This window comes from Hippopotamus amphibius, chromosome 5, assembly GCF_030028045.1.
Source record: "Hippopotamus amphibius kiboko isolate mHipAmp2 chromosome 5, mHipAmp2.hap2, whole genome shotgun sequence".
Taxonomy (NCBI): domain Eukaryota; kingdom Metazoa; phylum Chordata; class Mammalia; order Artiodactyla; family Hippopotamidae; genus Hippopotamus; species Hippopotamus amphibius.
This window is the reverse complement of record NC_080190.1, coordinates 5,222,302-5,249,430: the sequence shown is the minus strand read 5'-3', so window position 1 is coordinate 5,249,430 and position 27,129 is coordinate 5,222,302. Positions and strand designations below refer to the sequence as shown.

The 27,129-nt window shown below is 49.1% G+C and overlaps 1 protein-coding gene across 4 annotated transcripts in view; it reads left to right on the top strand.

Moving 5' to 3' along the window:
* Nucleotides 1-27,129, top strand: part of DOCK1 (dedicator of cytokinesis 1) — a 520,609-nt gene that overhangs the window by 465,652 nt on the left and 27,828 nt on the right. For all 4 annotated transcript variants that reach the window (XM_057736106.1, XM_057736108.1, XM_057736105.1 and 1 more), the window contains 7 exons: nt 12,667-12,756; nt 13,586-13,690; nt 17,942-18,083; nt 18,214-18,292; nt 19,860-19,944; nt 23,025-23,111; nt 26,171-26,347. In XM_057736106.1, coding sequence (XP_057592089.1) covers nt 12,667-12,756; nt 13,586-13,690; nt 17,942-18,083; nt 18,214-18,292; nt 19,860-19,944; nt 23,025-23,111; nt 26,171-26,347 — 765 coding nt within the window. The remainder of the gene's footprint in view (nt 1-12,666; nt 12,757-13,585; nt 13,691-17,941; nt 18,084-18,213; nt 18,293-19,859; nt 19,945-23,024; nt 23,112-26,170; nt 26,348-27,129) is intronic.

Genomic DNA, 27,129 nt, shown 5'->3' with positions numbered 1-27,129 from the left:
TTGGAGTGTAATTACTTTACAGTATTGTGTTAGTGTCTGCTGTACGACAAAGTGAATCAGCTACATGTATATATATATATCCCCATATCCCCTCCCTCTGAACATTTTTAAAAAAATTTTATTGAAATATGGTTGATTTGCAGTGTTGCATTAGTTTCAGGTGTACAGCAAAGTGATTGAGTTTTATACACAGGTACATGCACACATATATAGATACAGATATTCTTTTTCAGATTCTTTTACATTATAGGTTATTACAAAGTATTGAGTACACTTTCCTGTGCTATATAGTATGTCCTTGTTAGTTATCTACTTCATACATAGAAGTGTGTATATGTTAATCCCAAACTCCTAATTTATCCCTCCCTCCCTCCCTCACCCCTGCTATCCCCTTTGGTAACCACAAGTTGGTTTTCTATGTCTGTGGGTCTATTTCTGTTTTGTACATAAGTTTATTTGTATCATTTTCTTAGATTCCACATATAAGTGATACCATATGGTGTTTGTCTTTCTCTGTCTGACTTACTTCACTTAGTATGATCAGCTCTAGATCCATCCATGTTCCTGCAAATGGCATTGTTTATTCTTTTTTATAGCTGAGTAATATTCCGTTGTGTATATGTACCGTATCTTCTTTATCCATTCATCTGTAGATTCTTGTGGGAAAAATACCTCAAAATGGGTGACAGTTGGCAAGAGATTCAGCCCATGGGAACTTGAAGGAAGGCCACTCAATGTGGGGCCTCCTGGGCAGGGGTGCCCCAGGGAGCCAGCCCTCATATGATGGGGGGCTTTCAACTGAGCTTTCGGCTACGAGAGTCACGGGCCCCATGCAGCCACGAGCACTTGAAACGTGGTCAGTTCAAACTGAGACGCGCCGCTAGTGTACAACACACACTGGATTTCTAAGGCTCAGCGTGAGCAAAGGAATGTTGTTATGAGCTGAATGGTGTCCACCAGGGATTCATGTGTTGAAGCCCCGAGTACCTCAGAAGGTGACTGTTGGGCGGTGCTGCTCTGGGCCCAAGACTTTGCTTTTGTTGAGAACGGTACCTGCCGGCACATCCACCCTCAGCTGCTGGCGAATCGGAGCTTTCCTGCATGTCCCTTGGGGCATCGCGGGCAGCGGTGCTGCTTACCTGCCTGTTGGGATATATTCCTTACACTAAATGAATACTTTGAAACTGAAATAAATCTAAGAGAATTAGCAAATGGGAACCAAAGCCAGGAAATAATAGAACGTATGTCAGTATGGCAAGGGAAAGCGTGGTAACAGACACCAAAATTGGATTTTTTTTTCTTGTGACCCAGTGTCACTTCCGTAATTTGAAATAAGTGTCAAGGGTATGGTTGTCTGAGCATTAGGGATTTTGGAGGGGTGGGCACGTGAGGGCCTCTTTTATGAATGGAAATCCTCTGAAGGAAATGCAGACATGGCAGATGCAAAGTATTATATACAGGATGGATAAACAACTAGTCCTACTGCATAGCGCAGGGAACTATATTCAGTATCCTGTGATAAACCTTAATAAGAATGGTTTTCATGTTCATAAGAATATGGAAAAGAATGTATATATGTATAGCTGAATCACTTTGCTGCACACTGGAAATTAACACATTGTAAATCAACTACACTTCAATAAAATACATTAAAAAAAAAAAAGAAGTACAGATGAGGCACGTGGTAGGGAGGGAAGGAAAGAGTAGAAACAGTCAGTTATGAAGATAAACCGTAAGAAATCAAGAAGACGCGACATAGCTTTATTGGAGCAAGATAGGGCTTTCTAGTACTTACCTATTTTATTTTTAAAATTTAGGATTATGCCTCTCAGTCATTGACTTTTGTGCTTTGACCAAAGCCGATTATAATCTCATTGTCAGTTTCCTAAGCTCTTAAGGATGAGTCACGTTTTCCCACTGTGATTTGTGTGTCCAAGTGCCTTCGGGAATGAGTGTCACCGACAGACTAGCTCTAAGGTCTGCATCTTCTAGGCTGGGTTCTGCCTGGGACACTGCTGAACAATGTGGGTCTCTGGGCAGAAGTCAGCTCATCTGCGTCTTTTCCTCATAAGCTCTCAGCCTCCCTGGACTCCCAGTCCCAGATGCATCACCCACCCCCCTTCTTAGTGGCTCCCACACCCATCCCTGCCATTGGGCTCCCTGGACCACCACTCTGGGTTCTAACAAAGTGGCTGTGGTATCATAGCTCAGATTGCTCCATAGATGCTCAAACCTCAGGGTCCCCAGCCTTTCCTACAGGCAGATCCAGGCTTCCACCTGGCAGGTGAGGCTCCTTACATTAGGGCTCTGCCCATGTGTCTACCCTCTCATCACCCACAGCATCTCGCCTCTTTCTGAACATGCCCTTTGATTCCCAACCCCTGGAACCTTCCGTGGTCTCCCCTTCTCGCCTGCCTCCTGTATGCGGTGACCCCTTCCCAGCTTCTGGGTACGTTTCCATGCGGTCTCCACCTCGGAGCCTTTCCTGCCACGTATCCAGAGAGAGTCCTCTCTTGGGCTGTCCCTGCCCTGGCCTGAGAACTGTTTCTGTGGATCCCGTATCCCCTCCTTTGAGTATCTCACACTTTAATGGCCCCCTGAATCCCCTGGGATCTTGTTAAAATGCAGACTCTGATTCACTAGGTCTGGGGAGGGGCCCAAGGCTCTGCATTTCTAAGCTGCTCCCAGGAATGGCAGTGCAGCTGGGCCAGGTCCACCTCTGGGTCACACGCTCTGCTTTGACAGGAGCTCCTCTGGAGCAGGGCAGGCTGTGTCTGAAGCTTCTGTTTGTCCCTCCGCAGGAGCTCTGTGCTGCACAAACACTGGATGCCCAGTCATTTTTTTTAAATAGACTTTCTTTTTTTTATAGCAGTTTTTAGGTTCACAACAAAATTGAGCAGCAGGTGGGGAGACTTCCCACGTACCCCTGCCCCCACCCCCCCACCCCACCCCCACCACGTGCAGCCTCCCCCACTCTTAACAGTGTCATTTTTATTGAATTGAGCACAGGCGGGCCAGCGCTTGAGCAAACACTGGAAAAGGCCACCATCATGCAGACGGTCCACAGAGTTCTTGACATGGGGCTCGTTTGTCTCCTGTGTGTGGTCTGGCCGCCTGACCCAGACTCCAAGCCCCAGGAGCGTCTGAAGGGTGTGCCTCTCTGCACCCCGCTCCTCTTGCCTGGCAGCCCCCAGCCCTCATTCCAGCGGTGCCAGGCTTGGGAGTGCACTTTCTCCACAGGCTCCTTTCCTAAGCCTGATGCTGCCTTGACTTACATGCGGCATTCATTGCAGAAGCTGTGGATGCAATAAAGACAGATTCTTCCAAGACCCGGGCTGGCTTTTCCTGCCTGGACTCCTGTGCATCTGTGAGGCATAGCATTCCTCTGTCAGAATGATTGCAGGGCTGGATTGCGTGAACGGGCAGGGACGGTCACACAGGGAGGACCGTATGGCATCAGCCACAGGTTCTGACTTGACTGCCGACTCAAGGTCCATCACAGCTCCATGTCTTGAATGTTCTCCTGCAGCACAGGAGTACTTAAATCACAAGAATTTCTTGCATTTGATTTTACACATTTCATTTTAGGAGAAAAAAATTGCAATTTTGGTTTAAAACCATATATTTGGGTAAGGGGCCTTAATACTACAGATGGACTTGAAGGCTAGTGATGGCTGGGGACCCCACAATTGTAAAATGGGCTCTACACAGTACCTGAGCCTGGCAGAAGTATGACTCAGTTATAGCTCCACTGATACAGGCTGTCACCTTATGTGATTAAGGAAGTCTTCACTAGGTCCTTAACAGGTGGAAACTTTACACAACCGAGAGCTAATTTTCACTGTTTTAAATGTATGCAGCTACGTAAGGGAAGTAGGGACTTAGTGAACCCAAGGCAGATTTGTGTCCTGGAAACCGTGAGCACAGGCCCTTAAAGGACTGGTTCCCACCCCATCCCTCGGACGCCAGCATCCACAGGGACAGCCCAGGATGCCAGCCAGAGACTGGGGTCAGATTGTATTAAAAGTCTGTCTACCTTTGTGCTCTGAAAGCAGCAATGCCAAATGGATTTTCTGCTTCTTTATATTGGACACTCCAGCTTTTGAATTGTGTTCTGTTATCTTTCTGTATTTCTTCTGCACAAAAATCATTCTTTTATTTTTGCTTTTCCACCGTTTAAAAAAGTTTTGAATGTCTTTCAGTCCAGCTCTTGGTCTTTTCATCTTTTTCTTTCTCTCCAAAAAATGTCATTTCCATCTGTTTCCCTTTTCATTCTTTTGCACTTCTTCCTTCTTGGGCTAATAATTACCCCTCGCTCCTTTTTCATTCTCTTCTTACCGCCCATTTGAGCACCTCCGGAAAGCCCGCTGCCGGTTTTCTCGTGGCGGTTGAGCGTTCTGTCCGGAAGATGCTCTCTGAATTGTCTGCCTTATCATGTTTGGTTGAGGCCTAGTAATTTTCAATAAAGCCCTTAATCCAAGTACTTCACTGAAAATTACCAGGCTTCTCTATGAAGGGTGCGTCGAGAATAGAGGCCCTGCTCTTGGGAAAATGTAGTTGGAATGAGGGAGTCGGTTTTAACCAACATTAGCCACCTCAGAAGCCAGGAAGCAGCCTGGCAGCGTTGGCAAAGGGGGCACAGAGCTGACAGCCCACGTGGTGTCTGAAGCCCTATTGGAACTATTTTCAACTGGAGCTCAGTCTTCTTTTCCCTTAAAATAACCGCGCCTTGATGAAGTTTGCACTTTGCCTTGTGCCCAAGTCAAAAAAAAAGGAGGCATCTTGCATCATCTCGTGAACTAAAAATAGAGGTTTGGGAGCAAGTTTCCACTTTTGGTGAAATGGTTGGATTTCTTTTCTAAGTATTGGGGGTGACATTTTCTCATCCTCTGAGTTTCCTTTTAAAAACCCGTTGTCATTAAGAGAAATTGCAGGTACGAGCATCATATCACCCTCTGCTTGGTTTATTCTCGGCATTTCCAACATTTTCAGAAATCCTGATATTTGCCAGAATCTGTTCAATTAGCAAGAATTTGGCTGGCGTGCTCAGAGAGATCATGTGTTAATTATGATTTGCTCTAAAAAAATAACAATTTATGATCAGAGCATGAGAAAAGCGATGTTTAGAGTCGGTGACAGCCCCGCTTCCCCACGCCCCGCCCTGCAGGACCCCTCACGTGTTCCCACTACCCAGCCCCCTGGGTGCCAGGTGCCACCTGCCCCCATGAATTAGGGGGTGGGGAGGGCAAAGACCTGCCTCGAGGCATGGAGTCTAGCACAGGGCTCACATGAGCAGGTAAATAGCCAAACCCTCCTGCGGTCTGCCGCACTGGCGGGCGCTGAGTCTCCCTACCTAACAGGTGTGGGAATGATTCCCTCCTCTGAGGAGAAAGGGGAGACCTCACCGAGAAGGTGACATGTACACTGGCTCTTGAAGAATGAGACAGAGCTTGCCCGGTGGCGGCATGGATTCCAAAGAGTCAGAGTCACTGGTCAAGGCCAGGGCTCCTGAAGACAGCTCACTTTTCTGGAGAAGCCCAGAAGTCTGTCTGTTAGGGGGGCGAAGAGGGGGTCCTGGGAGACACAAGTGCAGAGAATTCGGGAGCCAGTCTGTCCATGGCCTCGTACGTCTGAAGATTTCATTTACTCCATAAGGCACAAGGAGCCAATGAGATTTTATGAACATAGGCAAGGATGCCTTTATTTTCCTCTTTTTGGGGGGTGATTCTGGCTACGAGGTGGCAGAAGCCCTGGGGGTATGGAGCTGGAGCAGTGGTCCAGGCCTGAGATGTGGTGGCCCAGGGAAAGGTGGTGGCAGCGGAGATGAGGACGGGCATGTGGCAGCTGCAGAGACGATGTCAGCTGATCACACGGTGTCTCTCAAATGGGGTCAATGTCAGACATATGAACGCTCGGAGGAGCCGGGCACACAGGGTGGCTCAGACGCCCGGAGCAGGACAGCCTCACGTGGCTGCAGAGCCGGCAGGGACGTGACTTCTGATCCGTCCGGGACGTGCCTTCTGATCCGTCCAGGGAGGTGTTCCTTCCTTCCAGGCAGTTCAAGCATCTCTGAGTGTGTAGGCTCCATTCCTTCACGTGTGGATTCTTTTTGAAAGTAATTGATTTTCCAGCTAGCGACACCCAGGTCGCGTGGTGCCATTTTGGCCCCGTCACACCCTTGTCCACGGGTCTGCATGTGTCACTCCTGTCCCCGGGATGGCTCTCCATGCTCCTGTCCAAGGCCACTCCACTCCAGAGCCCAGGATCCCCGTCCCCATCCAGGACGTCACTCTGGCCCATCTGCCCTCTCCCTGACGCCAGCACTGTCTTCCTCTCTTTTAGCTAATACACACTCGCCTGCAACCATGCCATTGTTTCTCCCATCTTTGAAGAAGTTCTCTCTCGTTCTGACTCCCCTCTCCAGCTACTGCCTATTTCTTTTCTTTCTCCAGTCCTCCTTCTAGAGCTGTGTGTGTGTACACCTCCTGTTCCTCATCTGTTCTCTCTGGAGCCCCATCACAGGTGCCCAGTAATTATCTGGGTAATGAGGGGGTGAGCAACAGAGTGTGTCTTCTCCTTCCCATCAAACCACCAAGCAAAAGGCAAGTGTATCTTTTGCTACCTGGTTTAGGCTTTCTAAGGGCTTGCAGAACTACAGACGTTGGGCTTCCCTGGTGGCACAGTGGTTAAGAATATACCTGCCAGGGCTTCCCTGGTGGCGCAGTGGTTAAGAATCTGCCTGCCAATGCCGGGGACAGGGTTCGAGCCCTGGTCTGGGAAGATTCCACATGCCACAGAGCTACTAAGTCCATGTGCGCCACAACTACTGAGCCTGTGCTCTAGAGCCCGTGAGCCACAACTGTTGAGCCCACGTGCCACAACTACTGAAGCCCGGGCACCTAGACCCTGTGCTCTGCAACCAGAGAAGCCACCTCAATAGAGAAGCCCTTGCACCAAGACGAAGAGTAGCCCCCGCTCTCCACAGCTAGAGAAAGCCCATGCAGCAACAAAGACCCAACACAGCCAATTAATTAATTAATTAATTAAAAAATAAAAATAAAAGAACCTTCTTTAAAAAAAAAAAATCTACCTGCCAATGCAGGGGACGTGGGTTCGAGCCCTGGTCCAGGAAGAACCCACATACCACAGAGCTACTAAACCCGTGTGCCACAACTACTGAGCCCACATGCCTCAACTACTGAAGCCCGTGTGCCTAGAGCCTGTGCTCCACAACAAGAGAAGCCACCACAATAAGAAGCCCATGCACTGCAATGAAGAGTAGCCCCTGCTCTCCATAACTACAGAAAGCCCACACAGCAACAAAGACCCAATGCAGCCAATAAATAAAAATTTTTTTAAAAAAATTAAAAAAACAAAAACAAAAAAACTACAGATGTCCTGGAATTAAAAAGAAGGCACAATCCCTTTTTTTTAAAAAGTAATTCCTTCTCTATTTTTCTCCCAGGGCATTGAAACTGAGCAAATCGTTTTCCATTTAGACTAATAAAGAATTGCCGTGGGGAAAAGAGGGACATAATTTCAATGGGGAATGATTCTTGAGTACTTGACTGCACCACAAGGCAGGATTCATCTTCGAGTCGATGTGAGAACATTACCATCAGGGCTTCCTAAGTCCCACCCAAATCCCAGATCCCCTGGGTTTCCTACCCTACCAGGGGACAGCCAGCCTGTCTGACACTTTTCTCAGGTGGCCAACTCTGCCATGTGCTTGCTCAGAGAGAGGGTGTCGCTGTGACTGCAAGATCGGGCAGCTTTGATGCAGACCACAGAGAGAACACTCCATTGCAGGGGCTGGGGGAATGGCGCCTGCCTCCCTCTCAGAAATGTCTTCAGAAAGTGTCCAGGCTTTGCTCAGATTAGTGGAAACCAGTTGAGAGCAGCAGGAGGACCCAGGATGGGGCTTGGCTCAAGGAGTGAGGGAGAGGCTTAGAGAGAGTGGAGGTGCCCGTAAGGAGTCTCCATTTTGTAAGGAGAGGCTGCAGTAATGCCGGGACTGGCTGGGCCCCCTCCCAGCTGGACCACACCCCTTGGAGTTGCCATCCAGACTCCCGACACAGATCTTTCCTGGGGACCCCAGCCCCTCATCCTTGAGGGAATGGAAAGAGATTCTCACGCATGTCACTCTTGCAGTGAAACACTCACTGGCCAGAGTCTAAGGCTAGTTCTGGGCTTCCTTAGTCCCCTCCAGTGCTGAGGGCCCTCAGACAGTGCTGGCATCTTCCACAGCACTGAATCTTCATCCATTTGAATGTCAGAGACCTGTGTGGGACACTGGAAATTTAGAGGGTGATTGAATGTGACTCTTTTCCCAACAAGTGCCTGGAAAGCCAGGTGAATTTTAGAATGACTGCAACTCCAGCATCCCATAAAAGTCTTCTCTGGTGAGGGACTTACGGCTAGTTAGCAAGTTAAACCACAGTTGCACACTAATATCCTGGTGAGTCGTCACCAGCCTGAATGATTTGTAAGGGGTGGTTGTCCAGGCTGCCCTCTTGGTTTTCATCTGCTGCCGCTCCCTGATCCTGTGAGTTCAATGTTGTCATCCCACCTGACTGGTCACTCATCAATATCAAAGTTCTCTGTAAGAAAGCAATCGCTGGTATGTGCTCTGCGGCCACTTCAGTCTTGGAACTAATGAAGGCGTTTCATCAGGGAAAAAAAAGTTTTCTTTTCGTGAAACTTGCAGAAATGGGACTTTCTGGAACCGAGAGGTTCAGAAAGAAAAGATGAGCATCTCAAGAGAATGTAGCTGAACACCATAATTCAAAAAGACACATGCACTCCAGTGTTCATTGCAGCACTATTTACAATAGCCAGGACATGGAAGCAACCTAAATGTCCATCAACAGATGAATGGATAAAGAAGATGTGGTACATACATACAATGGAATATTACTCAGCTGTAAAAAGCAATGAAACCGGGACATTTTTAGAGACATGGATGGACCTAGAGACTGTCATACAGAGTAAAGTGAGTCAGAAAGAGAAAAACAAATACTGTATATTAACACATATATGTGGACTATAGAAAAATGGTACAGATCAACTGGATTTGCAAAGCAGAAATAGATACACAGATGTAGAGAACAAACATATGGACACCAAGTGGGGAACGCGGGGAGGGTTGGGGGAGGGAATGAATTGGGAGATTGGGATACCAAATTGTACACTCAAAATATATGCAGTTGATTGTAAAATATAAAAAAATAAAAAGTTAAAAAAAGAAGGGGGAATGTAGCTGAGATCATCTGATGAAAAGAGGAGGTGGAAAGAGTGTGCTCCATGTTGCAAGTAAACTAACAAGAGCAAGGATGCTCCAAATGGATTAAGGATTTCAAATCAGAAGACAAAACTGAGCATTGATAGAGTACTTTTCTGTTTCGGGCCATGGTGAACCGCCTCGGCCCACAGCGCGTCTAACTAAGAATGGAGCCAGGGAGGGGTGTTCAGTCACACAGGATAAAGCGATTCTTCCACTGAGATAATCTAAATCTCGATCATATTAAATCTGTTTTCTCTCCGGCAGGGAAGTATTTCTCAAGGTATTCACGTGGGAGATATGAGCGACCCATGCTCTGTAGAGCCCTAGCCAATTAAAAGTAGATGAATATCTCCTTAATGCAGAATCCTTTAAAACATTCCAGGGGGGTGGGGTGAGGAGGGGAACGTATGTTTATAGAAAATCTGATAAAGAACGCAACTGTGGAAGCTCTGGGTGAGTTGGACAAAATATTTATTCAAGACATATTTCTCTTAAAAACAATTATTTTTGATAGATATCTAAAGCATTTCATCTGTCACTCTGGATAAAAACAGATTAAGCAGTGAATTAGAAGCCTTAAGATTCTAGGCAGCTAAGAGAGTGGTGTGTTAGCTTGCGGAAAACTAAAGAAAAATTGGGTGAATGAGAACTACAACTAAAGGTAACGATTTCTTTGAAATGGAAATGTACTAAGGGAGCAATTGGTCACTGGAGCTTAAAAGAAACTTTAAAAGTGGAGAAGCTCCCTCTTCCGAGAAATGTAAGTTTGGGCTCCAGCAAAGGACCTGAGCTAGCTGGAGCAGCAGATGGAGATAGTCAAAGAATGCAAAGCTTCAGCAGGATGAAGGAGACAGGTAGGGGTTCTTGGGAAGAGAAGTGTGTGGTCCTAGGAAGAGCATCTCAACCATTTTCTCTCTTCCCTGGCTGCTGGTCCTAACTCTGAAATCTTTATCTACTCTGGGCTTATTTTTAAGATGTCTTTCAAAGTATTAAAATGCAATTTCAGAATAGCTTTTTCTCATCAAAAGTAGCAGATGGTTTCTTTAAGTAGCAGCTGCGTAAAGAGTATTTTAAGTCTATTTGGTGATGCAGTAATAAGTAAGGTCCCCAATAGGGTGGTTCTACTAAGAAAAGGCAAGGACTTGCAGACAGGTGAGGGCTCAGTGCCAAGGGTATGCCAGGTGTGGGACCCAGCTCCCTGTGTTCCCAGTGAGAGCCTGGAGTTAGGGACTAGCTTAGCATCCTTTAAAACCCATTCTAGGGGGAGGGGTTGTGGGGCAGCTAGAAGTGCTGGCAGATGGTCACTGTTATGGGCTGAATGTTTGCATCTCTCCAAAATTCACATGTTAAAACCCTAACCGCCCACGTGATGATAATTGGAGGTGAGGCCTTGGAGAGGTAATTGTGTTTATATTGGGCAATGATGAGGGTGGGGCCCAAGAGATGGGATTAGTGCCCATATAAGAAAAGGAAGAGAAAGATCTCTTTTAAGTATTTATTTATTTATTTAGTTCCTGTTGGGTCTTAGTTGTGGCATGCGGGATCTAGTTCTCTGACCAGGGATCGAACCCAGGCCCCTTGCATTGGGAGTGCAGAGTCTTAGCCACTGGACCACCAGGGAAGTCCAGAGAAAGATCTCTCTTAAAGCCATGTGAGCACACAGTGAGAAGGTACCTCCTCTGCAAGTCAGGAAGAGAATGCTTACCAAGAACTGAATCTGCCTACACCTTGATCTTGGACTTCCCAGGCTCCAGAACTGTGGGAAGGAAAATCTGTTGTGTGGGATTTTGTTAAAGCAGCTCCAACTAAGTCATCGAGAGCAAGAACTTTGGAAGAAGATCAAGCGCCAAGTTTACCCCACTGTGTGCCCTTGGGCGGGTAGGTAACTTAACTGTCTGATCCTCAATTTCCTTATCTGCAAAACAGGTGTAATAAAGATACCCACCTGGGACTTCCCTGGTGGTCCAGTGGTTAAGAATCACCTTCCAATGTAGGGGACACGGGTGCAATCCCTGGTCGGGGAACTAAGATCCCACATGCCACAGAGCAACTAAGCCCGAGCGCCGCAACTACAGAGCCCATGAGCTCTGGAACCTGCACACCACAGCTAGAGAGAAGCCCGCGTGCCACAAGGAGAGATCCGGCATGCTGCAACTAAGACCCGACACAGCCAAAGATGATAGATGATAGATAGATAGATAGATAGATAGATAGATAGATAGATAGATGATAGATAGAAAGATAAATAAATAAAATATACCCACCTGACAAAGTGAAGGACTTTAACAAGAGAGTGCAGGTGGCATCTTGCTGGACATAGAGTAAGCTTGCAATTGCTGACCTAGGGATTAGTGCTACCACCTTGTGGGAATGGTTCCAGTAGAAAAGTGGGCTTTTTGTGTCTGGGGACCCAGTGTGTGGGGTGATGTGACACTTTCCTGATTCTAAGTCAACAACCTTCATTTCTGTTTGAGAAACATTGTTGAGCGGGTCCTGGGCCACGTACATCCAGAGGTTTTGACAGTGCTCAGGCCCTGCCCTCAAGGGGCTTATAGTCCCTGAGGAGGAATAATGAAGGAGCCTTCTGCTTTCAGTTCATTACCCAAAGGCTTGAGTCCTTGGAGCACAGAGGAGGAGGGTGGGTGGCACCCAGGAAGGCTTCCTGGAGGAGGTAGTTCCTCCATATTTTCCATGCTCTTTTCAACTAAACCACTGTGTTTTATTTTTCCCAAGGAAAATAAGGGACATCCAGGCCTACTACATGTATCAATAAATTAGTCCACTTATGTCATAAGTTCATCAGCATTTTAATAAGTGTTACCTAATTGGGAAACCCACTTTTACCATAGAAAATTCTCTTTCAGAACGATGGCAGGTTTTACATCCTCACGGTATCTGCGCACGTAACACAAACTTCTTGAAAGCCTTAATTTAGCGTTGAAACCCATCCTTGTCTCTCTGACCATTAACACACAGCGCTTATCGAATGCCATGATTTGGGAAAGTAGCAAAATCAGGCCTGTGGTTTCTACACAAACGCTCCTCTCACGGTTGCTCTGCGGTTTCCTGTCTGGGCTCCACGGCTGCTCTGACAGATGGGCGTCCGCGGCCGGCAGCCGGGGAGGCAGGACCGGGCGGCCGGCTGCTCTGACCAGGGGCAGCAGCCAGCGTGATTGATGAGCCGGTAGCTGACCAGTTTGGTCACCTAATGCCCAAGCCAGAGGACATGAGCCTCTAGAAAATCGCTGTAACCGTTCCAGGACTTTCAGATTAAGCGAGCGTGTTTCCAGGCTGTTTCATCGCGAATGGTTGTGTTACTGCTTTGCTCTTTGACCGCACGATTCAGGTTTGCGTTTCTCTTTCCCTTGTTTTTTTCCTCACAGATGTGGGAGGAGGCCATCGCCCTGGGCAAGGAACTGGCCGAACAGTATGAAAACGAAATGTTTGACTATGAACAACTGAGCGAATTGCTGGTAGGTCTTTCTTTCTCTTTAAATGAGGAGAGGCAATCTCAGCTTGTTCTTCTGGAATGTTTCTTTTCCTCTGAACGTTGGGATTCTCCTTCATTTTGTCCAGGAGGACACCCCTGATTTATTTGCTGGTTGATTCTGGCCCACGAGTATTCACTTTTTATTCCCCAGTCAGCTTTTGTAACCAAATTCTAAGATGCCTCTGAACGATTTATATGTGACCAACCTCTGAGTCTAGGTGTACATTGGTCCTGATGTCCCAAAGGTTCTCCAGGAGTCTCCAGTGGTTTAGACCTTGAGCCCGTCTACAAGAGGGGGGTGGATGGAGGGTAGCCCAGAGTTTCTCCTGCCACAGAAGCTGTCAGTTTCTAACTACTGCTTTCTCTGCTGTATCATTTTTGTATTCAGCAGATTGACTTCGTGATGCAATGTGTATCATGAATGTGGAACAGAATTCTGCCCTTTTAAATTCTCTTTTAATGTGTCCCATTATCTGATTGATACCTTTTTTTCTCAAAAATCCTAAAAACTAGACATTTAATCAGAAGAAAACCCATCTCCCTGGCCCCTCTTTGGTAATTCAAACACCTTTAAATCACAGCTGGTTGCTGAAGTTGGCTTTTTGGTCAGATTCCCCTGTGAATGCCGGAGGATGAGTGAAAAGCACTATCACAGCTTCGTGAGGAGATTAAGTGCAATGCCTACGTCAGTGCCCCTCCCCTCCCTCCTCCCCCTCCCACCCCCGAGAACCGCCAAAGCTGGAAGAGTCCAGACGCATGGATGCTCAGATACTCCATTCAAACCTGAAATGCATTTCCTTTCTTCCTTTCAGAAGAAACAGGCTCAATTTTATGAAAACATCGTCAAGGTGATAAGACCCAAGCCTGACTATTTTGCTGTCGGTTACTACGGACAAGGATTCCCCACATTCCTTCGGGTAACTTTAGATTCTGTTTTGATTGGGTCAAGATTTGAAGGGTCAGTGAGCCCCTTCCCCCTCGGAGGAAGGGTTTGGACTTTGCATCTGAAGCCAGACTCTGTATTATTTTAATAGCTCTGTGCTTGGCTTAGGGTGCCAGAGAGGAGATGATCATATTTTTTTTGATTGCGTATAACTTTCCATCTCATTTTTCCTAAATAGAATTCCTCTTCAGAGATTTGTGTGTATTTTAAAAATTGTGGTTGGGGACTTCCCTGGCGGTCCAGTGGTTAGGACTCCATGCTTTCACTACCGAGGACCCAGGTTCAATCCTTGATCGGAGAACTAGGATCCCACAAGTTGCATGGCCAAAAAAAAAAAAATTGTGTAAGATATGCGTAACATAAAATTTAGGACCTTCACCCTTTCTAGGTGTATAGTTTGATAGCATTAGGTATACTTACCTCGTTGTGCAAGTACTCCCACTGTCCATCTCCAGAGCTTTTTCATCTTCCCAAACTGGAACTGTGATCACATTAAACAATAATTCCCCCTTCTCCCCTCCCCCCAGGCCCTGGCAACCACCCTTTTACTTTCTGTCTCAGAATATGCCTATTCTAGGGACCTCATTTAAGTGGAATCATGTGAAACTTGTCCTTTTGTGTCTGGCTCACTTCCCTGAGCATCATGTCTGTGAGACTCATGCATGTGGTAGCGTGTATCATGCATGTGGTAGCGTGTATCAGAACTTCCTTCCTTCCTAGGGAAGAGTAATATTCCATTGTACTGATGTACCACCTTTTGTTTATCCATCTGTCCTTTGGTGGACTTTGGGTATTTTGGCTATTATGAACACCACTACCATGAACATGTGTAATTTTAATTATATGAGAAACTGGAAGTGGATTTCTAGTGCTGGAAACTCGGAATCATGCTGCACCCATGAGACAGGCATGTGCTCTTTGACACATGATGGAAGAAATGCTGTGATCATCAGACAAGGCAGCCAATAATCATGAGGCCAGAAATTCTGTGAATAAATGCTGCCTAGCCTACTAGTCGAATTGTTTAGAGTTTCTCAAAAACTCATTCTTGGGTGCCATTGACCATGATTTTCTGTCATTTCTTATGAGTTTTTTTTTTTCCTTTTTTTTTTTTTTTTTTAAAATGTCACCTGGTTGTCTCTTATCCTGGGAGACCAAGCGTGATCCTTCTGGTCTTAGGCAAGCAGGACCTCTCTGCCTAGGGCAAACCTGTCTAGGGCAGTTATATACAGTTGGGAGATTTTTGTAGCCCCAGAGGTGTGTTCCCTTGGCCCCAGTGTTTCTGATCCCACAGGAGGCCCTGATAGTATAAGACATCCCTTCACGCTGGCACCAGCAGGAAGGACTTACTTGGTGAGGACCTGTCATTCTGTATAGGGGCATCAGCAAGTGACCTTCGCAGGGCTCACCAGCTCCAGAAGGTGACCTGTTGGTTGATCCACTCACACAGGGTCCTGCTTGGGTGCCCGGGGCATCTGGCCTGTCCCTGTCACTGCTGATCAGTCTCTCCTTGACACTGTCGCCTTCATCGTGCTGCTGTGGCCTCTAAGATAATGGTTGATCAGAAACCCAGATTCCAGAGAAAGTCCTCACTTCCAAAGGATGAAAGAAAGATGTTTGGTTATAGCCCTAAATTCGGGAGGATTTTGAAATTGACTTTAAGTAAGAAATCAATCCAAAGGGGATAATGAGCTTGGAGTTGAAGTCACCTAATGTTGTTCGAGGCTGTAATTAACGTGTGTGAATCTGTACATATGCCTCTGTGTGTGTGTCTAAGAAAGACTGAGAGGGAGGGGCAGGCCCTAAATCAGAGCTGACCTGTGCTGTGCAGAGTGTAGAGTGTGTGTGCGGCCCTCTGTGGACCGTGCTGTGATTTAAGGCCACCAGGGCTGTGTCCCAGCGTCCTGAAGTGCCGGTAGGCAGGGCAAGCACTTTGCAGTTCCCAAGCCAATTGATGCCAGGGCTGTCCTGGGAGGTCCCACGGGATCCGTGCTCCAGGGACCGTGCTGGGTCACCTGCCCGTCAAAAGGACAAAATGCAAAGTACGAATAATGAGTTTAACGGGCTTGATTAATACGGAACTGACTTTCCCGCCACACCTGAATAGTTTTGTGGGGCTGTAGCAATATATTCACTATGCTTCACGGGTTACCTGTCAGGGGTCAATCTGACAATGACATTAGCAATTACAAAAAAACTGGGGGGGATGTTTAGCTACTTCGTGCAGTGCTGGGAGCACAGCCTCTGAGAACGGACTCACTGTTCCCTCTGCTTTGTTTTTCTTCAAGAATTGATCGCATTGGGGTTGTTTGCATTTGATATGAATATTTATGGTTCTTATAAGGAGTAAATATCTTTGACTATTTGTACATTTCCTTCTTGTTTTCAAGCTTGAAGGGAGCACTTCAGAATGCAAAGTAATTGACATTTCTAGAAAATGTGATTAGTGTTTTCATCTATAACTCACTAGTGTTTTTCTATTAAGGCCTTTATATACGTTTTTATTATTATGTCTTCCTTCTAGTGTAAAGCATAATAAATGCATGCTAGTTTTGTAGTGGCCTGTTATACATTAAATCATCCTGAATTTCTGAAGTGTTTCACTTTTATAGCCTTAAAAGATGCCCATACTGTGTATTTATATTTCTAATTAACACTACATATTACTTTGGTTTCTGCTTGAAATTATTTTTTTTAGAGAAAGAGAACATTTTTCTCCCGTAATGGGTACTTTAAGACGTACCTAAGCACAAAGTGAAAAAAAAGTTTTTTTAATTTTTTAATTGTTCCTTCTTTAGTGATTTACAAGAACTCAGAATAACTTTGGACTAGAGAGGGGATAAATGGAGGTCCATGGGAGCTGATTTTTTGAAAATTTGTTAATTAGATTTTAACTTGGCTTTGAGCTGAGTCTGCAGGATCCATCTGTCTTTCTTCTCCCCCCTTCCCCTCCCCCTCCTCTTCCTCCTCCCCCTCCCACTTTCCCCTCCCCCTCCCCCTCCTCCATTCTGGCACCCATCCATGGTCAGGGCAGATAACAGGGCTGCTCCTAACTTGTGACCAGCCAGCCTGGAGCCTCTTGCCCAGGGTCCCTGATTGAAAGGACAGCCAAGTCCAAGGAGGAGAAGCAGGAGCCCCCAGCCTCCCGTCCTGCGGCTTCTGCTCATTGCCGTTTCCTTGTTGTGGTTTTCATTGGTGTTGAGACAGCCCTCAGATGGGGCAGGAACATGGGTGGGGGCAGGTGGTGGGCTTCGGGAACCAGCCATAGCATCGCACCACCCGTGGACACCTTTTTGTGACTTAGTTGCCACTCAGAACACACTTGTTGAATCCATGAAGGTATGGAGACCAGTTCCATCTTGGAATCAGAACTTCCCTTACAGATGTATTTACAGAGTGACCGTGTCGCAGGACAGGTCTCCACAAGACAGCCCGAGTAGAGAGCAATGCTTACCTCCTTGTCACCCACCCCCAGGGTCCCCCAGCCCAGCCACCCAAAACAACCCCTGGGGCGACTCTCCAGACGTTATGGAGGTGACAGAAGTGGCCTTTGCGATGCACAGAACCCAGCCTGCAGGAGGAGTGCTCCCCACACTCCACCCCATCACGCGTCGGTGACTCGCTGTCCACAGGAGGGGCTCCAGCCTCCACCTCCCCTCCCTCAGCACAGGGGGGCCAGGAGCCTCGGGTCTCTCTGCTTTGGTCTGGACCCCTTGCCCTCAGGCTCTGCTCACCTCTTGGCTGTGACCTGTAGGCGTCCGCCTGAAATGTCATGTCGTGCTCAGGCTTTGAGGCCCCACCTTAATCTCAGGCTCTCCGGAATTCTTTCTGGCAGCATGCAAGCTATTTAATTAGGGCCATTCTCCGCTTACCCTGGTGCCCTTACCCTGTCTGACCATTTCATGCCCCCTAGGGTGTAGGCTCCAGGCACTCACTTCGTTTTTCATGGTTTTGTAGATTGATTGATTATTACTGTGAAGACTGAAACATAAGACCAAACTTCAGGAACTTCGTGTTTAGTGCTTCTTAAAGCCGTATGAACTTACCTGGCTTCTCTTCCTATGTTCTTGATTAGTAAGATCACTGCAGTTACAAGCTGGTCCGCAATTCAGTGACATTTAAAAAAAACAACTGTCAAGCCCATTTTGAAGACCGGTGCATTTATGTCTGAACTTTTCCTGGTCCTTCCTCTGGGGTGTTATTTAATGAATGTCATTGTTTCCAGGGGAAAGTGTTCATTTACCGAGGGAAAGAGTATGAACGCCGGGAAGATTTTGAAGCTCGGCTATTAACTCAGTTTCCAAACGCTGAGAAAATGAAGACAACATCTCCACCAGGCGACGATATTAAAAACTCTCCCGGCCAGTGTATCCTTTCGGACCGCCGTATGGGATATAAAATGATGGCGATGCCGTTCGTCGGGTGGCTGGGTGGACGCGGGGTCTCGCTCCAGGGTGATGACCACGCGGCCTTATGCTCCTTAACCTTGACCCCCAGATATTCAGTGCTTCACAGTAAAGCCCAAACTCGATTTGCCCCCTAAATTTCACAGGCCCGTGTCAGAGCAGATTGTAAGGTAATCACCCCGTTTTCCTTACCCAACATGAGGGTGGTGAGAGACATACACAGATCGCTTCTTCATAACGTCACCCCTCAAAGGATGGGTGTCAGCCTTTGATTCATTTTTCAGATGCTCTTTCTGTTTACTTCGAAAAGCAAGGGAAGCTAATTATGTTCAGCATCAAAGAAGGAAAGGAAGATGTGAACAAGTGTGGCTGGGAGGGTGCGAGGCTGTTCGCTACCTGAGATTGGGAGACAGGACAAGTCGGGGCGGGGAGGAAGGGGTGCTCTGGTCTCCTTTTGATCCAGCAGGGGAGAGACCCCCAGCAGACCTTTCCCGCAGGACACAGGCCCTTCCCCACACCCCGCAGGTCCGAGCCTGTGTGCCTGGGGTGCGGCCTGACTCTTTGGATCCTGTAAGGCAGGAAAAGGGATTCAGACACGTGCTTGTGATGGAGAACTGGGTGGGGGAGAAGAAGAAACCCTTCACCCCTACAGCAGGACGATTACATAACATGGGATTCGGAGGTAGATTTTAAAACTCACGGGCCAACTGTCCGAATTTGAGTGAGGTTTTATGCGTCTGTGCAGAATTGCCCCTGACTTAGCAGTGCTGTAGAAACACCTACGCTAGATGTCTCTTTGATGTGAAGAATTTTCTTTTCTATTTGATCCATGTTCTGGTGAAAAAAAAATTAACCTCTTTGATGGTCCAGTAATGCTGAGGATCTGCTTATTTTACATCCTGAAGTTTGGTGGCTTGGGTTTTTCTACAGAATTCACTACCGTGTCTTTAACCTTTCATCGGCAAAGATGGGACATAAACCAGGACTCGGTTTATTGATGAATGATCACTTTCACCAGGCTTAGGTTTTAAGTTGGGCAATATTTTTTTTTTCTCAGAGAGGCATTAAGCAATAGGGAACCGTAGCGTATACTCAGATATTTCCCTTTGATGATGTGGGGGCGCCCACCTGCGTTTCAGCACAGGTCGGGTGAGTCAGCCTCCCAGCCTGCCTCCCAGCCTGCCTCTGGGATGTGCGTGAAACCCACCCTCTCCCCAGGGGAGGGAGGCACACTCCGCATCCTTGTACGTCTCCCTTGGTGGTTGCAAAATCTGCCTTTTGTCCATCTGAAATTAAAGTATACAAGACCTTTTAAAAAATAATTGACATATTTTTAAAATTTTAATAACTTATTAAATTAAATTATTGAAGACATTAACTGCTGAATTGTGAATTAAAATTGTAAAATAATAGATGCCTAACTGGAGAGTGAAGGCCGTTTCCCTCTCTCCTTTGCTTCACCTTTTCTGTTTTTGCCCGTTTCACTCTTACTCAGCATCTCTTCTCCCTTGAGCGTTGGCAGGACAGGGAAGAGGCAAAAATTCAAGGTAATTTTTCCACCTGCCAACGTCTCTCTTCCGAGACTGGCTGGGAGAGAAAGCCCAGCTATCGTTCTAGGTCAAGGTTAGAGATGTTTTAAGGGATGCAGTGACCTACAGAGAGAATGGACCCCGTGTCTAAAAGCAAATAGGGTGCTTTTCCAGTTAAATGTCTAATGATTTCTCTGTCTCTGTACAGTTTTTACAGAGTAAACGAGGTCCAGCGATTTGAATATTCTCGTCCGATCCGCAAGGGAGAAAAAAACCCAGACAACGAATTTGCGGTAAAAAAAAAAGCAAAAAAACCACAAAAAACCACCCCCAAAATCATGCCACCACTAACAAAATTGCTCATGGAAAAGTGTGTTCTCAAAGGCTCCCACGGTGCAGGATTGAATGCCTTTGCGTGTTATGTGCAGAGATCCTAGTATATTACCCCTTCAAATTTAGTGAAATGGTGAGCATTTTATAAACAGTATCACTTCAGTTCTTGTGATGCTGTCAGAAGGTGACTGGTGCTTTGAGAGTGTTTCCGTGCTCGGAGCACACTTGCTTCCTTCCTGCGTGTATCTAAGTCTCCCTCTGGGCCCTGGGTCCTGGAGCAGGTGCTGGTGTCTCTGTTATAAATGAGCACAGGGAGATGCTGAGTGCTTACGTGGCTTTTGGCAGGGGACACGCAGTCAGGAGATGAGTTGTGCCCACACCTGAATTTCACCCTGGCACAATACTCTGGAGCAGGGTTCCTGCGGGGCACTGCTGAGTAACAGGCCAGGTCGTTCTCATGGTGGGGGCTGTCCCGGGCCTCCCAGATGTTTAACAGCATCCCCGACCCCACCCCCTAGATGCCAGCTAGAGCCTCTCCTGCTGTGACATCAACCACAAATGTTCCCGCACGTTGCTGAACGTCTGTGCCTTGTTGAAAACACTGCATTAGAGTCCTGGGAATAGAAACCCAGATTCTCGCGGCCTTTGAAAAATATGTGTACAACTGGCTTAATGGATTCCATTTGGGAAAGGCATGAAACAAAGCATAGGTTTTGGGGGTTTTTTTTGGTTTTGTGTGTGTGTGTGTTTTGTTTCAAGTAGAAAAGAAGAGCTTTATTGCTTTATCAGGCAAAGGGGGACACAGTGGGCTAATGCCCTCAAAATTGTGTATCCCAAGCATAGTTTGTTTTTTGGGTTTGTGTTGGCTGTTGTTGTTTTTAATGTTAACTTTTCTCTCTCTTCCTACCCTGAAAAACCTCCTCCGGAAATCTCACATTTCATGGCGGCATTAGCTCTAAGGACCCCTGTCAAGGTCCTTGCCTGTAGGTATCTGGGGGTGCAGGAGGTCAAAGTTGAATTAGCCATGGTGCTGACCCAAAGAGAAGCTCAGAGCACTTTCAGCAACGTTGCTTCCACCCACCCTCTCTTGGAAGCCCTGTTTCCTATAATCTTTTGATCCTCAGGGCGATGCCGTGAGTCTCCAGTCACAGCTCCTGAAAGCCCCTTTCCTTCCCAAGCCCAGTTTCCTGTGTGTCACCTAGGAGCTTGGAGTCGGGACACTCTAAGGCTGTCCCCACTTTCATCACTGGCTCTTTCAAAACCAAGAGTCTGCTTCTTGGTTACTGTGGCATTGTGCACCTAGTTGGTGACTGGTTTCACTGTAGCAGCGTCTGTGATGGTGAGAGAGACAGGACCCCACCTAAACGCCTGTGCCAGGACCCGGCTGGCTGAGCCAGCTCTGTTCTGGTCATCACAGCAATAACTCTGTCGGTGATGTTGCGTCCTGTCTGCAGGATGTCTGGGCAGTTCTAGAACTTCTCTCACGCCTCTGACATCTCGCAGTGATGTAGGTTCTTATCCTGTGAAGAAAGAGACGTGGGAGGTCAGGCAAATTGCCGACGGGTGTGCGGCCATTCGGGCAGAGCTAAGAATAACCGGGGATCCGGGTGCGGGGGGCTGCGCTAAGCCTTAGAGGCTGGGCTCTTGCTAAATGGCCCTAAAATCCCCTAACGGCCCCGTTCGGCTCTCACACACAGACACGGCTTTCGGCTTTCGGAAGCCCCGGGATTTAGTCCTTCACACGCTTGACAAAGCCCCAGGCTTCCAGATAAGCACGGGGGTTTGGCAGGAGTGGGAGGCCAGGCTGGGGCCTGCTACAGGGAGCCTGGCACCTGGGGCCTGGGTGCCGGGAGAGCTGCCCGCCAGGCCAGCCCAGGAGCTCAGAGCAGCTCAGCGCCTCCAAACCTGGCCACGCGTGACGTTCTCAAACCCAGGGCCAGTGGGGAGGAGGGAGGCAGAGACAGGGTCAGTGTGGAGCCCAAAGGCCCCACCCCGGGGGGTGCTGGCGTGGGGGTGGTGGGCAGCAGTGCCGCCCGCAGCCCCCGGGGGCCGCAGGAGCCTTGGCCTGTGTCCCTGGGGCTCGGCCGGGTCCTTCCCGCCTCCCGCTCTGGAATCTGAGGTTTGGGGAAAATGCTTTGTAAATTCCAACCCAGTTTTCTGGAAATGGTGACGTTCCACGATGCCATTATTTTACACCTAGATCACTGTGGACAGACGCCGACTGCGCAGTGATTCTCTGCTCCTGGACCAGGCCAAGGCTGCCACCCGCTAGACGGCCCGCACTAGGAGGCGGGATGGAAGGGTGACTGTACACGCTCTGCAGCCTTTAAAGAGGCGTGGAGTTATTGTACGTGTATTGGTTTTAAACAACTTCCCACAATACGTAATATACCATTTTAGGAAGAATACATATTAGAAAATGGGATTTTCATTGAAAATACACGTACGCACGCTTGTTAATGCTTAGTAAGTAGCCTTGAACCATGGATGGTAAAAGGTTAGATTGTCATCTTTAGGTACTGAGTGATTTTTCTGCCTTCTAGTTCCATATCTTTATTTTGTGATGTAAATATATATTTTAAGCAAAACAAAAACACACACACACAAAAATTCCTCGTTAAGATACGGACTGATTTTATTAGAATGTGAGAGGTCACTTTCATGAAGCCCAGTCTTCCTCAGTGGATTTGAATCTTCAAGTTTCCTTTGAACACTAAGGAAGGCTAATGTAAAACTATTGGAGCCTTTCCAAAAATCTGTTCACTCAGAGGGAACCTCCATCGTGTGGATGTATGTGTCTCCCCTTCTATTGTATTTTCTTTGCTAAATGCCAGGGAAGTGGGCACTGTCGGCCAGGGAGCAGGGGACTGCAGTGTCCTGTGTGACAGTCTGGCAGCTCAGCAGAGTGTGGTCTGTGAGGTGTCCCCGAGTGGCTGGTGACCTTGCTTCCCGGAGCCCTGCAAACCCCCATGAGGACAGAAGCTGTCCTCTGCCTGCAGCACCCTTCTCCTAACACGTGTCATGTGTGTTCCCTCCGCAGAACATGTGGATCGAGAGGACCGTGTACACAACTGCGTATAAACTGCCTGGCATTTTAAGGTGGTTTGAGGTCAAATCTGTTTTCATGGTAAGCACCCCCTGCAGGAGGAATTGCCTGTCACCCCCTCTTCTACGATCTGACACGGCCTCTTTCCCGGGCGTGTCACCTGGCCACCGTGGCCGGCAGGCACGCTGCAGACCCCACGTCAGGCTTAACCCAGAATCCCTCTCCCCACCCGTGAATACTGGGGTGGAAATGCCGTGTAGTCACAACCTCTGGTGTAGAAGGAAACCAGAACTGAGATTGCATGTCTTCTTACAAATATTTAAATCTAGTCTTCACTGTGCTGTTTTGACAGTTCTTTCTTTTAATGAAATGAAAAGTTGGGGACAGATTCCAATTTACATACACTTTTTAAGATCTCTCTTCCTGATGGTTTTATTGCCATTTACATGACAAACAACTTGATTAATAGTACTTGCTCGCTTCAAGTAAAAATAGAGAGAATATACCCCTCACCCGCACTTTTTAAAGAGAGAACGACGCGCATCTCATTAGCTAAACTTGGCCTCGGCGGTGAGCTATCGGACCGTTCCAATCACAGGAGCCAGCGCCGGGCAGAAGATTCGTATTGAATGTACCGCAGCCGCAGCAGCGTGACATTTGGCAGTGTGAAAAGATCTCCTGGGAGTGTGTGTGCTTTGTCATGTGTCTCAGCGCCCTTGGTTTTCACCTGGCAGGTTGTCACCCAGAGGGGTGGTGCCCACCATTCCGTTCCCACGCGTCCCCTTGCGAACGCCTGCCTCGGTGCTGATGTGGCTGGAGCCTGTCTTCCCGGCCTTGTGTCCCCTCGTGCCCTTCGTCCACGCCGCTTGAGCTCTGGGCCTCTCCCTGGGCGTGCCCGTGGTCGGCTGCACCCCACCGCCGCCCCGGCGCCCCCTCCTCCTGCCCTGAAGCCCTAGGGCTCTGTGCCTGCCCCCATCCCGCCCTCCCCGTGGGCGCCTCCGCTTCCTGTGTCCCCAGAGCACCCGGGTGGACCCTGACCCAGGGAGGGCTCAGGAGACCTGGCAGGTGGCGGAAATGCACGCCTTCGCTGGCACCACTTGGAGCTGGTGAGGTCCGTGTGGGAGACCACAGGACAGGAGGCCCTGCCGTAAACAGGCACCGAGCCGGGCCTCCTAATAAGCCTCTGCCCGTAAGCCGTTTGTAATCGGGGACTCCGTGAGTCAGCCAGGAAGGCGCTTAGCAGCTCGCGGTGGAGAGGGTGAGCCCTGATTTTCTGTAAGGGTGTGGTTCTGCCACGGGCTGGGTTTGCCCTTTTTCATGAACAAAGAGGGCAGGAAGCTGAATAGCGCTGGGAAGGCAGGACTGAAATAATCCTGCTGTCGGCACCTCTGGTCCCCCCTCCCCTCCCCCCCACCCCCCACCAGATGTGCCCCCCCCCCGGACAGGCTAGCGTGGGATACTGTGGGGCAGCAGCTAACCGAACCCTCCTGGTTTGATAAAACTAGGACACGGTTCCTTCTTGAGGCAAATGGGGTCAGCGACAGGCAGTTCGCCGTCAGCCAAAATGGCATCCTGCCCCAGAGAGTCCATTTGGTGAAGTTTTGTGTCTGAGGTGGTGCACTCCAGGGCCTGATGAAGCCAGGTGTAGGGTGAAAACAAAGGCCCTGGCGTGCGTGTTGTTTGGAGTGCACGTGTGACCAGGGGGAACCCTCAGGGGCCAGCTTGTGGTCGGCCACCTCTTTGACAGCTACTGCCTCTCTCCATCAGTTCACGGACATGCACCTGGGCGAGCAGGTGCTTCCTCCCCAGCAACTGAGGGTGTCATTCTATGACCTGTCCGTTCTCTGAACATCTCTGCATCCCCCCCTCCCCCCCGCCACCTCTCAAGGCAGTCCCCAGGGGCTATGGCAAGAAGAAAACAGGCTGCTCTGCTTTGCCGTTTGCACAAGACACCCTAGGGTCCCTGGTGTAGGTGGGAACTTGTCTCACTTCCCTTGGGGAAGGGAGCACCAGATTATCATGCGTTGAGGTCACCCCTGGACATGGCTGCAGGGCCCAGCCTGGGGGCTGTTAGAGCAGCGGTCCCCAGCCTTTTTGGCACCAGTTTTGTAGAAGACAGTTTTCCACGGACTGGGGAGCGGGGGGGGGGTGGTTCAGGCGGCCATGCGGACCACAGGGAGTGATGGGGAGCGGCAGATGAAGCTTTGCTCGCTGGCCCGCTGCTCACCTCCTGCTGTGCCCCCTGGTTCCTAACAGGGGATTGGGGACCCCTGTGTCAGAGTGAGGTCTGGCGCAAAGGGGCTGTTATTATTTGGAACTTGGCCACAGTCTCCTGGCACCTTAGGGCTGAGCCAGAGAGAAGCACACACCTGGGCCCCGCCGGACCCTGCGGAGCCCCCGGAGAGAGAAGGGTACTGGCCGTGTGGACAGAGGTGCAGGAGCCACAGAGAGGAGGGCCCGTGGTGACCGCCCTGCCTCCTGTGCTAAAGGTCCTGCTGACCAGCGGCAGGTTTGCCAGGGAGGCCTGTGAGGTCCCATTGAAGTGGTGACCGCGGGGCAGGGGGAGCTCTTCCTTCCTAGGAGGGTGTGTGGCCTCGTGTGGAGCCCACAGCAGGACCTCTCTACCCCCCTTCACTTCCCCCACGAACATGTTCAGGGGGCTTGCAAAGCACCCAGACCTCCAGCCTCAGGGACAGGGGCACATTGTTCAAAATTCCTTAGAACAAGCAGCGAACAAGATCATGGTTAAAAGGCCTCTTTTGTGCAGCAGATAGATTGTGCTCAAGCACCACTCAGGGCTGTGTTTTCCTGGGATGACCATACATGTGCATAGGCACACGTGCACACACACAGACGTGTCTGCACGCACACACCCCAGGACTAGGTGGCCTTGCGTTGTGCCTTTGGAATTTGCATGCGGGAGGCAGGTCTATGGAAACACACCAAGATACTAAAATGCCCAGCTGCTCTCGGCTGGGTGATGAGGGACCTGCCCCAAAAGTCCCCTGGGAGAAAAAGTGCATGGAGAGCCGGAAGCCTGCCCCACTTGGAAATGTTTGTCCGGAGGCATCAGCAGAGGCCCAGGCAGGGCGGGGGATGCGGCATCTGGCCCGACACCACCCGTCCTCCCCTTCCTGCAGGTGGAGATCAGCCCCCTGGAGAATGCCATCGAGACCATGCAGCTGACCAACGACAAGATAAACAGCATGGTTCAGCAGCACCTGGACGACCCCAGCCTCCCCATCAACCCCCTCTCCATGCTCCTGAACGGCATCGTGGACCCCGCCGTCATGGGAGGCTTTGCAAATTACGAAAAGGCACGTGACACGCCGGCTTCCGCTTTCCAGCTCTGTCCTGGGACAGACTGTCTCCAAACACTGTCTCCAAGCCCAGGCGCCACCCTGGTCTCATTGAGTGAGCTCAGCAGTGACCGAGCCCAGGCCGGGCTGCCCCGAGGCACCCTCTGCAGGCTCCTGACAGTCAAGGCCCCACTCCAGGAGTGGCCGGCCTGGGCACGTTCCCCCACCTTCACCCCCCATCACGGTGGGCTAATGGAGCTCCAGGGAGTGACCCTCAGGCCTGTTCAGAGACCTGGAATTATTAAAGGCCAAAAGATATAGTTTCAGTAAAAGATAAAAGAGTTAGAATGCTTAGAATAGATGGGGGGCTGGTGCTCTGGGGACAGCCAGCTCCCCTGGAGCTGGTCTCCCTGGAAAATATCTCAGTAAGATTGGGCAGAAGTTGAAGATCATGGCATGTGGTCTAGACAAGGGGTCTGCACTACAGCTGCCGCCTGATTTTGTAAATCAAGTTCGGGACGTGGCCACGGCCATTCGTTTACTTGGTGTCTGTGGCTGTTTTCCTAACACAACAGTGGCAGAGTTGAGGCCCTGCACAGAAAAGGTTTGCTGCCCCCTTGGTCTAGACAAAGTGAAAACGGAAGCAGAAGGGGCTCTGCCTGAAGGTGGGCTGTGGGGTGAAATTGTCCTGGACAGAGAGGTGGTGCTCTGTTCCAGCTGCCCTTCAGATGTAGGGCAGACCCGGGATGGGGGGGGCACGGGCACGGGAGCATCAGGGGAGCGGCCGCCCAGCGAAGTGA